This window comes from Amblyraja radiata, chromosome 1 (genome assembly GCF_010909765.2).
Source record: "Amblyraja radiata isolate CabotCenter1 chromosome 1, sAmbRad1.1.pri, whole genome shotgun sequence".
In the NCBI taxonomy this organism is placed as follows: domain Eukaryota; kingdom Metazoa; phylum Chordata; class Chondrichthyes; order Rajiformes; family Rajidae; genus Amblyraja; species Amblyraja radiata.
The window spans coordinates 46,698,524-46,711,001 of NC_045956.1; the positions used below are offsets into that span (position 1 = coordinate 46,698,524).

Consider the following 12,478-nt stretch of genomic DNA (forward strand, 5'->3'; position numbering starts at 1 on the left):
CCCAAACCCGTGCGTATTTTTAGTTTAATCGGCCTCTGTAAATGGTCCCTGGTGTGTAGGGAGTGGATATAGGGAGTGGATACAAACGTGGGATCACATAGAACTCGTGTGAACGGGTGATCGATGATCGGCGTGGTCTCGATGGAATGAAGGAAATGTTTCTGTGCCGTTTCTGTCAATCAATTAATAAACCAACAGAGCCTCTTGCTCAGAGTAGAGGAATCGAGAACCAGAGGACATAGGTTTCGGGTGATGGGGGAAAGATTTAATAGAAACCTGAGGGGTAACTTTTTCACATAAAGGGTGGTGGATGTATGCAATGAGCTGCCGGAAGAGGTAGTTGAGGTAGGTACTATCGTAACGTTTAAGGAACATTTAGACAGGTACATGGATAGGATAGGATTAGAGGGCTATGGGCCAAATGCAGATAGATGGGACTAATGTAGATGGGGCATGTTGGTTGGCGTGGGCAAATTGGGCCAAAGGGCCTGTTTCCGTGTTGTATGATTCTGACTCTCTATGACTCTAGTCTTTGATGTTTCTAACTAGAGAAAGGAATCTGACTGTCTACCTTGGGAAATCAATGTTTATATTCTTTATATTGGTCCCTTTCCACTTTAGACGCGTTTGAGCTGCACAACCCCACCCTTAATCAATTCTGCAATTGCAGATGAGCATTGGAGAAGTATTCAGGAGGTATAAGCACTTTCTGCCCCCCTGCACTTTAATTGCCCCACTAATCCAGCAAACACAGCAGGGTCACCTAGCTGTTAGCTCCACACACTGGTAGATGTAAATCAAATCAGTGGGTGTTGTGTTAGGCTCTCTGCCTCAGAGGGCTGTGGAGGCAGGTTCTCTGGATGCTTTCAAGAGAGAGAGATAGATAGGGCTCTTAAAAATAGCAGAGTCAGGGGATATTGGGAGAAGGCGTTGGACAGGCTAGATGCAGGAAGATTGTTCCAGATGTTGGGGAAGTCCAGGACAAGGGGTCACAGTTTACGGATAAAGGGGAAATCCTTTAGGACCGAGATGAGAAAAACATTTTTCACACAGAGAGTGGTGAATCTCGGGAACTCTCTGCCACAGAAGGTAGTTGAGGCCAGTTAATTGGCTATATTTAAGAGGGAGTTACATGTGGCCCTTGTGGCTAAAGGGATCAGGGGGTATGGAGAGAAGGCAGGTACAGGATACTGAGTTGGATTATCAACCATGATCATATTAAATGGCGGTGCAGGCTCGAAGGGCCGAATGGCCTACTCCTGCACCTATTTTCTATGTTTCTATGTTTCTAAGGCAGGAACGGGGTACTGATTGGGGATGATCAGCCATGATCACATTGAATGGCGGTGCTGGTTCGAAGGGCCAAATGACCTGCTCCTGCACCTATAGTCTATTGTCTAAAAGGATCAGATAGTACAAAAACTCGACCAAACTAATGATGTGCTTGGGAAAATATCATCAATGCTTGAGATCATGTGGATATTTTTTCTAATATTCATCAGACAACTGTTTATGGAACAGTTTACTTGTTTAATAGCGCAGCTGTTTTATTCGTAAATGTTGTGCTAACATCTCTTTCCTGCAGAACCTCCTGCACCAGTTGATTCAGTGCGTATTATTGGCATAGTCGGCCAGAATGGCCTACTGGTTGATTGGGAGAAGCCATCGATGGATGAAATGGGCTGCAGCAATGGAACATTTGTTCAAGGTTACAGGGTGCGTAGGAGATGGCGATGTGTAAAATAATTGAATGCTACTTGGTATTTTAAAAGCAAAAGATAGTTTAGAGATCTGCAGGGCCTTCAGCCCACAGAGTCTGCACAGACGATAAACCACCCGTTCACACTAGTTCGATGTTATCCCACTTTCTCTTCCACTCCTGAAGCACTTGGAGAAATGTTACAATGGCCAATTAACCTGCAAACCTGCACATTTTTGTGATGTGGGAGGAAATCGGTGCATCCAGAAGAAACTTGACCGGGTCCCAGGGAGAACGTGCAGACTTCATACAGCACCCAAGATCAGGGTTGCACCTGGGCCTCTGGCGCTGTGAAGCAGCAACTCTACCAGCTGTGCCACCGTCACACCTGTGGTGTTTCTGATCGTTGATGTTTTAAGAAAAGAAAGCAGACTGCCGATGAAAATGAATTTGTGATTACCTTTAATTCAGTACAGCAAACTTATTTGCTTTAGGTTTGAGATAGGGTATGATCCAGTGCTCAGTATTATAATCGTTACTGGCTCATAATAATGTCGGAGCTTTGCCTGGACCGAGAAGGATGCATCTTACGTTGCCGATCTCAATTGGAATCCTAAATGCTATATTCCAGCCAAATGCTAGATTACCTACACAATCTTTACATAAATATGGCAACTTAAAATAAAATAAAACTTTAACACTTTGAGTCTGAAGAAGGGTCTCAACCCGAAATGTCACCCATTCCTTCTCTCCAGAGGTGCTCCCTGTCCCGCTGAGTTACTCCAGCATTCTGCGTCTATCTTTGGTTTAACATATGGAATTTACCGTTATACCCATGTACATTTTACTGGAATTTCATGTTTTTAATGAGCTATTTATATCCTATTGCCACATGTTACTAGATCAGTATTCTAGAGGTAGAAATCTGTTGCTTTATCGTTCTGAGAGAGAACTACATGCAAAATAATAGTTTTCATCATTTTGTCAAAATATTAGATGTGCTGTTTAAAACTATTGCTGGGAAAATTATATATAGATTATGGAAATTGTGCGCTGCTCGGAAGACAATAATCTGCTCAGTGATTCATAGGGGTATACAGCACATAAACAGGCCCTTCAGCCCCACTGAGCCATGCTGACCAAGATGCCCAGCTTGGACACATTTGACCCGTATCACTATTAACCTTTCCTATCCATTTACGTCTAAATGTCTTTCAAATTCCTTGGATCCCAGGGCATGATTAATGCCTTTGCATCATTCCTATGCTTGCCTTGCCTTATTGAATATATACCATTTATCTGCAGAGGTTAACTAATGTTCGGAAGACTTTGACAGCAATGGTTGGTGAATTAACATCTGCTAGCACATTCCACTTGATTGAAGTGACATTCCACCTGGCAAATGATCATTACTCCATGATGTGACCTCCTTATTCCTTCCCTCATAAAGATCCAGGATCTATGTTGATGCACAGTTCCATTGGTACTCACAGTTCTTTGGTACCTTATTCAAGTAATGTAACCTTGGAAAATGGCGAGCGGTTGTAGCTTATAGTTTAAAAACCAAAGCTGGGAGGGCATACAAGTCAACTGCCCAAGCAAGACTGGTGGACCTCGCAAGAGGGTTAGTCTATGCTTAGACACAAAATTAGTCATACTGTAATAGCTGGATACCATCGAGAATCACTCTAACCTTTCAAGCTTACTTTTTATCAGCACCATTATGGTCTTCTTTCTCTAACTATTCGTCCCGATTATCCCGTTTTTGCACGTTACCCCCTTCATGTTAGCTCTTCCAAGCATTCCTCAATGTGTTGAAATGAAGATTAATTGCATGGTCTGTTAACTTGACCTTTTTCCCCCAGCAATTAAAAAAAATGTTTAATGCCTCAGCCCTCCTTTCCTCCCAAGTTTTTAGGAGTTTAAGATGTATTCTCTTTTCAAGATCTACAGTGTTCTGTGTCATGGAACTCCATTAATTACATGTGATTTTCAATCTTGCAATAAGTTGTTAAAATTTCTTTCAAACTGTGATGTTTATTTTCCTTGGCAGATATTCATCGACAGAGAGTTTTACAAGTCAGTAACAAGATCGGTTTGCACAAAGGTAAGGAGCTATCATATTCACCCACATGCTCACTGTTATGTCTAAGAGAGTTCCATTTTTCCATCCTTAAATTAAATATTTATTTCTAAGAGTGCTCCTAAAATGTATTTCAATCACTCAATTCTGCAATGTTATTCTGTCAAAAAAAATCTGTGAAATTTCAATAAAAGCGTCATCAAAATAAACTATGTTTGCAACTGTACTGTATTATTACAGTATATCATTGAATAATTATGAATCTACTTTGTTGGATATAAAGTATTATATATTCAGAAATACATTTTGGACAGCATCACACAAAATATCTGAATTTATAATTAACAAAGGTCAATAGTCAATGAAAATACAAATTATATCTGAAGAAGAGTATAAAATGGTGGTTTTCAAACTTACAAACCTTGTTTGTAATTGAGTAATCCAGTATTTATTTTAATACATTACAGGATAATATGCTGACAAGCTGTCATCTTATCTAACTAGATCTAATTAAATATTTGTCTGTCCTGGTACTTGAAATCCAACAGTCCAAACATGTCTACGTTTATTTGTGCCATTATGGTTGTCATTTTCAAATTATTTTTTCTACATGCTCTTTTTTAGTCTCCTCTCTAAATTTCTCTGTAAATTGAAATTCAGACTCATTTCACAGTCCCGCTACCTTGATTCCTTCTTTCCAAGGAATTGTTCATTTTTGCATTCTGCTTCTTGTTTTGAGGCATAGCTGGTGATAGACTCCAGTCACTCTCAATTATTTACCAAAGCATAAATGCTGTGCTGTACAAAGTTATGTTTTGAACTAGTCATAAATCATCAGGAGATTTCCAAAGTATTTGTAGGAATGGCTTATAGGCCTTTCTCCCGTGAGAATATTGAAGAATCCTTTTTTATTCAAAGTGAAGCCAAACTAGGCATATTTATCATTTTAATGATAAACAGAGGATATGCTTTTCCTTGTTATTAATATTTATCAATCTATCACATCATATCTTGTTTACAAAATGTCACACAAAAACAAAGTGATTCAACTATTGCATAAAACTGATACATTTTTTAGGAACGATCTTACTCTCACCAATAAAATTGAATAGTATAATATATTAGAAGAACCCAATTATTCACAATACAATAAGAATTTGGAAACAAATAAAATTATCCTTGAAATTAAATAATCTATCAGTACTAACCCCACTATTGAACAACCCCGCATTCAAACCATCTCTTATCGACAAAACATATAAACAATGGGATAGACTGGGGATTAGGAAAGTAGGAGATATGTATGAATTGGGCAAATTGTTATCATTTCAACAATTAAAATTTAAATTTAAACTGAAGGATAATCAATATTTCAAATATATACAGATATGTGACTTTATAAAGAAATATACACATAGATTTCAAACTATATTTTTAGATCCTTTTGAAGAAGCAATGAATATTAAGGCTGATTCACAAAAAATAATATCATACTTTTATAATAATATATTAAATAGAGAATTACCCTCAACAGAGGCACTAAGAGAAGATTGGGAACATGAACTATTGATAAAGATCCCGAAGGATAGATGGGAAAAGTATCTGATGAACACACATAATTGTTCCATTAATGCAAGACATAATTTAATTCAATTCAAACTATTACATAGACTATATTATTCAAAAATGAGGTTGAATAAATTTTACCCAAACGTCTCTCCCAGATGCGATAAATGTCTGCTTCAAAATGCTAATATAACACATTCATTTGTAGGATGTACAAAGTTGAATACATTTTGGAGTGATATATTTGATATATTTACAAAGCTTTTCAAGTCAAGAATAGAACCTAATACGGAATGGATTATATTTGGAATAATAATAGAAGATACCAATTTAAATAAAGACCAAAAAGTTTTTTTTAATTATGGGTTAATAATTGGAAAGATATTGATACTTAAATTTTGGAAAAATACAGCTATACCAACTGTTAAAATGTGGATTAGGAATATGATGGACATAGCACGCCTTGAAGAAATGAGACTCCGACTAATAGATAAATATGACCAATTCTTAAGGAGTTGGTCTCCTTTTATCGACTTTTTGGAATCATGTGATGCAGCAGTACCATAAAGATTGCTGATTTCAGTTCATGACGTGGATAGATCTACATCTCCGAATAAAGATTTGAAAAATTCTCTTTTAAGGGTCTTTTTCTCCTATTTCTACTTTCCACTTTTTCTTTTCTTATATACACACTTCACGTTTTTCTATTTTCTACTATCTATTTTTATCCTCTTTTTCTCCTCTCCATTTACTTCTTCTTGTCTTTCTTATTTCCTTTTCAAAAACATAAAACTAGAGGTTGTACATAGAATGTATAATTACATAATGACATAGTTGGCACCTACAATTAGGTCCCACTGTATTGTTTTGTATTGTACTAACTTCTAATAAAATAAACAAAAACAACTCTGCAAAAAAAACCCACAAAAAAAAACTGATACATTTTTTGAAATGGAAATCTACGAAAACTCTAATACATTCCCAACAAATTACTGCTAAAATTTGGATTGAAAGAGAGATTGAAACAACAATAAGTTGCTACAAAGTTACCACTGTAGTTACAAATTGATGTTTTGTATTTCAAAATATATTAATACTTTGTAGAGGATAAGTGAATTTTGAAATTCAAAATTTTGCAGCGTACCTGTTTGTTAAAACACCACTTGCACAGAAGCTGCACAGATTGGGAACTGCTAGATGCTGCAAAAGTGAGGTGATAAAAAACGGTAAAGATTAATACCGGGCTTTTGACACCTGAGTGAGCAGGTTAAGCACTCATTTTTTAATCAGACTGAGGAAATGCAATATTGAGAGCATGAAAAGGAAGTTTAAATTCATTATTATACAAGGTTGGAGACAAATAGAGAAAAAATGATTGTTTCCACACAGAAAGAGGCAGAAGGGAAGATTGAAAAATTGTGCTTTATATGTTGTCCTTTCAAATCTAAAAGAGTGTGATCCCATTGTTCAGTTGATAACAATTTAACACTCTGTTGTGCTTCGGCCCAAAATGAACAGGTGTTCATTTTCAGATAGTCAAAAGAACTGCAGACCTTGAGCAAAACCCAAAGTGCTGGAACTCAGCAGGTCAGGCAGCATCTGTGGATAGAATGTAACCAGTGAGGAGTAAGTCAAAGGTAAAAACAGAGCTATGCATCTCAGAGTGCGTTTTAGGTTTTTGTGCATGACCACGCATCCTAGCTCGTCTGTAGTCTTGTCCCATTTTCAATGAATTCCTGATGAGCACCATTGGTTTCAACTGGACTTTTAATTGTCCCCGCCATTGAGAACTGCAGCAGAATAGGGTTAAATAACTAAAAGCCAATGTAGTCATACATAAAATAAATTAAACATCTTCTTCCATTATGGTCATAAGGGATAGAGAACGCAAGGGATACTGCATCTGAAGATTAGAAAATAAATGAGCCTCCTTATTGCGAAGAATAACTGGGACAGTTAATACTGCCATGAAAAGAATTATTAAACAGTGAGTGATGGTGTCCTAATTTGCCTTTTGAAATATCGGACACAAACATCCGGAAGCAGACAGATATCAATTATGGCCTTCATATTGGGGATTCCACCACGTAGCATGAATATTTCAAAAGAATTCTATCGGCAGCTTTCACTCAGATCATTTTTTGCAGTCCCACACAAAATTTTCGCTCACACACCAATTCTATCCTGCACACCAGGGACAATTTACAGAAACCAATTAACTTACAAACCTGCACGTCTTTGGAGTATGAGAGGAAACTGGAGCACCCGGAGAAAGCCCATGCTGTCATAGGGAGAACGTACAAACTCTGTACAGACAGCACCCGTAGTCAGGATCGAACATGGGACTTTAGTGTTGTAAGGCAGCAACTCTACCGTTGTGCCACTGTGCCATGAATGGTTGCAAGAATTCAGACACAGTGGACCAAAGGGCCACATGACACTAAGACTATGACTCTGCAATAATCAGCAACAACACTGTACAGGGTTTCACAAAACAACTCATCAAGATGGATGGTTTCCTGCCTGTCAAATTATTACTCATTCTGTTCATTTAAATTTATTATAAGTTACAATGTAGCTTTAACCAAAAAACTCCATTCATCTCATTTCTAAAAATTATCTGATATCTGACATTTGCCAGCACAAATGGCTATTCTCAATTTAAACCTTCATGATTTTGAACAGCACCATAAATCTGCTCTCAGCAATCTCTGCTGTAAAAAAAAGAACAATCTGTTTTTGCAATCTCTCCACATAGCTGAAAGCGTACTTCTCTGGCATCCTAATGGCACCCGTAGATTAATTCTTAGAAGCCTCTTGTCCATGCCCTATCATCTTCAGGTATTTGCATGCCACCAGGGCATTGTGATTTGATGTGCAAGGTATCTTTAATTAGTTTGTTTCTTCTCTGTATAAAGTACTCGGGCTATAAGGATTACTTGAACATTGCACTGTGCACTGTGTGCACATGTCCCATAGTGGAAAGTAAACTTATACTGGGCAGCTTAGCTATATAAGTGTAGGAAGGAACGAATGGGTCTGAAGAAGGGTCGCGACCCGAAACTTCACCCATTCCTTGTCTCCAGAGATGCTGAGTTACTCCAGCCTTTTGTGTCTATCTTTAACTGTATAAAGTAGTGGGGACATCATTGTATTGTGCATTTTATGGTCAATTATTTGACGATATCTGATAAGCAGCTAGAGATATCCAGTTATAATTAATGCTGTGAATATGCCACGTTTTGAGCACCATAAACATTTAAAAAATGACACACATAAATCTCCAGGTTTCTCTCTTCCTATGCCCTCTTTAAAATTGAACCAAGTAATTCATAATGACAACTTACCCTTCTTTTAAAAAGGAGAGCTTTTATAATTCTCTGCATTGAGTTGCACTGGTATTTTATGATCTGCTCAAGATTCCAGCAGTTCCTTGTGTCTCCATTTCACTGCTATCTGCTCTGAATGTCTGTTACCATCCTCCTTATTGTTTGCTACATTTTTGAGTTTACTATCATCATCAAAGTTTTAAATATGCTTTTTTTGCCAGTACGTTCATATATTAAAAAAGATGTAACTTAAATTAACTTGGAAGGAACTGCAGATGCTGGAAGCTGGAAGGAACTCAATGATCCCTTTCCTCAGCACGGACACGTGGGCCGCACGGTGGCACAGCGGTAGAGTTACTGCCTTACAGCGCCAGAGGCCCGGGTTCGATCCGGGTACTTGTCTGTTTGGAGTTTGTCCATTCTCCCTGTGACCTGCGTGGGTTTTCTCCGAGAACTTTGATTTCCTCCCACATTCCAAAGACGTACAGGTTTGGAGGTAAATTGGCTTGGTATAAATGTAAATTGTCCCTAGTGTGTGTAGGATAGTGTTAATGTGTGGGGATCGCTGGTCGGTGTGGACTCAGTGGGCCGAACGGCCTGTTTTCATGCTAAACTAAAGCTAAACCATCCCCACAGATGCTGCTCAACCTGCTGAGTTCATCCGAAAGACTGTTTGTTGCATTTAAATTGTTTCCTTCATATGTTACAGGTCGTGTTGGAAGGTCTTGACTTAAGTGTGCCATTTCAAGTCAGCGTCCAGACTGTTGGAGCCAATGGACTGGTCTCTGGGAAGGTCAATGTTCCATTTCTGAATTGCCAGCAACATAAAGCCGTATCAGTACAGCCCCGCCTTACACCAACTGTTCAGGCCAGCACGAGCTCGAAGCTGCCAGAGGTACAAAGCATGCAGCTTGAATGTTATCCACATTTGATAATCTGTGAAAGAAATTATCCTCATTTAGTGCTGATGATTCATTCCCAAGAACAAAAGCAGTCATGGCATTGGCGCAAAAAAAGAGTCAGTGTAACATCATAAGTCATAGAGTCATACAGTGTGGAAACAGGCCCTTTGGTCCAACTTGCCCACACCGGCCAACGTGTCCCATCTACACTAGTCCTACCTGTCTGTGTTGGACCCACTTCCCTCTGAATCTGTTCTATCCATGTACCTGTCTAAATGTTTCTTAAACATTGCAACAGTACCTGCCTCAACTACCTCCTCCTGCAGCTCGATCAATACACCAGCCACCCTTTGCGTGAAAAAGTTACCCCTCAGATTCCTATTAACTCTTTTCCCCCCTCACCTTAACCCTGTGTCCTCTGGTTCTCATTTCCTCTACTCTGTGCATCTACCTGATCTATCTATCTCATCATTTTATACACCTCTATCAGATTACCCCTCATCCTCCTGCGCTCCAAGGCATAAAGTCATGCTTAACCTCTCCCTATAGATCAGGCCCTCGAGTCCTGGCAACATCCTTGCAAATCTTCTTTGCAACCTTTCCAGCTTGACACCTTCTTTCCTATAACATGGTGCCCAAAACTAGACACAATACTCCAAATGCGGCCTCAACAATGTCTTATACAACAGCAACATGACCTCCCAACTTCTATACTCAATGTTCTGACTGATGAAGGCCAATGTGCCAAAATCCTTTTTGACCACCTTAGATAGATAGATAATCTTTATTGTCATTGTACAAGACAACGAAATTTTGTTGGAGCAGTCCTCCAGCTGCACAGGAATATGAGTATAAAAATACATTTAAAAAAGAACTATTAAAAAATTAGACTATAAACATATAGGAGTATGGGCGGGTGTGTGAGAGAGAGGGGGGAATCAGTGTGGGAGGGGGATAGAGTTCAGTAGTGTCACAGCTCTATGGTAGAAGCTGTTTTTTAGTCTTGTCGTGCGGGCGCTCAGTGTCCTGTATCGTCTTCCTGAGGGCAGAAGGGTGAAGAGACAGTGTCCAGGGTGTGTGCTGTCTCTAATGATGCCCTTGACCCTCCGGATGCAGCGGGTCCAATAGATGTCCTCCAGTCTGGGGAGCTGGGTGCCAGTGATCCTCTCAGCAATCTTAATGACGCGTTGGAGAGCTTTCCTGTTCTCTGCGGTGCAGCCAGAGTACCATACTGTGATGCAGTATGTGAGAACTGACTCGATGGCTGACCTGTAGAAGCTCACCAGCTTGTGGGAGACGTGCCCTCTTCAAGCACCTCAGGAAGTGAAGCCTTTGAAGTCCTTTCTTGGCCGTCGCCGTGATGTTGACGGTCCAGGTCAGGTCGTGGCTGATGTTGACCCCGAGGTACCTGATGTTCCGCACAGCCTCCACTGTCTCGCCGTTAATGGTGATGGGCTGATGGACGAAGGTCTTCGGTCTCCTCCTGAAGTCCAGGATCATCTCCTTTGTTTTTGCTGCGTTGAGGATCAGGTTGTTCTCACGGCTCCAGCTCACCAGGTTCTCTACCTCTGTCCTGTAGGCGGCCTCGTTGTTACTCGTGATCCTGCCTACCACGATGGTGTCATCTGCAAACTTTAATATGGTGTTGGCCTTGTGGGTGTAGAGGGAGAAGAGGAAGGGGCTCAACACACAGCCCTGTGGTGCACCGATGTTCAGGGTGATGCTGGAGGAGACCTGCCTCCCCATGCGCACAGTCTGTGGTCGGCCGGTGAGAAAGTCCAGGACCCAGCTGCTCAGGTGTGTGTTGAGGCCCAGGTGGTCCAGCTTGGTGACTAGTTTATCGGGGGGGATGGTGTTAAAGGTGGAGCTATAATCTATGAATAGCATCCACACATAACTGTCCCGCTGGTCAAGGTGTGTCAGGGTGGAGTGGAGGGCCAGTGACATTGCGTCCTCCGTCGACCTGTTTGCCCTATAGGCAAATTGGTGGTGGTCTAAGGAGGGGGGGATGCTGTTCTTCAAGTGTCCCAGTACCAGACGTTCGAAGCACTTCATCACCGGTGTCAGCGCCACTGGCCGATAGTCGTTGAGGGACCTGATGGCTGATTGTTTTGGCACAGGGATGATTGTGGCTGTCTTGAGGCATGTGGGGACGGAGGCCTGCAGCAGGGAGGTGTTAAACAGGTCCGTGAGCACCGCAGTCAGCTCCCCTGCGCAGTGCTTCAGAACCCGCCCTGGTACTCCGTCAGGTCTGGTGGCCTTGTTGGGGTTGATGTGCTGCAGGGTCCATCTCACGTCGTGGGGGCTCAGAGTCAGCACCGGTGGTGAGGGTGCTGACTCTACCTATGATGCCACTTCCAATGAACTATGTACCTGCACTCCTAGATCCCTCTGTTCTACAACACTCCCCATAGCCCTACTGTTCACTGTTTATATTTACAAAGGTGCAGTCCCAACATTACCACCTTGCAGGGACCTGGTGTAAACACCCACCTTCCTCCAGTGCTTCTGCAGCAGACAATTGCCCATGGCTCAGTTCTGCAAAGAATGCCCGTAAAGGCTGGAGCATGTTTGACTGAGCAGTGAGAGAAAAAATGTAAGTGGGTCTGTCAGTGGTCCACAGCAATGGCCCACACTCACTGTGCCAGCTTGTGTACAGCCCACAACTACATATCTCAGTTCTGGGCAGCATCAACACTCATCCAGGCCACACAACACCAACCCTCACAAGCAGTATCTATGCTGAGCCATGGGCAACTCCTTACTGCAGGAACAATGGTGGAGCGGTTCTCCACACAGCAGTGTGTAACCTGAGCAGACCTAAGCATTCTTACTGCAAAATGGACACTCAAATTCACAACTGGTAGAGTTGCTGCCTCATTCGGTGGGCGGCGCGACT

At 41.1% G+C, this 12,478-nt stretch overlaps 1 protein-coding gene across 4 annotated transcripts in view; it reads left to right on the plus strand.

The window, feature by feature from the left end:
• The window catches only part of c1h4orf50 (chromosome 1 C4orf50 homolog), a 135,320-nt gene that overhangs the window by 76,900 nt on the left and 45,942 nt on the right, over positions 1-12,478 (plus strand). For 3 of the 4 annotated variants that reach the window (XM_033021092.1, XM_033021101.1, XM_033021110.1), the window contains 3 exons: positions 1,586-1,716; positions 3,753-3,806; positions 9,387-9,572. In XM_033021092.1, coding sequence (XP_032876983.1) covers positions 1,586-1,716; positions 3,753-3,806; positions 9,387-9,572 — 371 coding nt within the window. The remainder of the gene's footprint in view (positions 1-1,585; positions 1,717-3,752; positions 3,807-9,386; positions 9,573-12,478) is intronic. The other variant, XM_033021119.1, reaches the window with a different exon arrangement.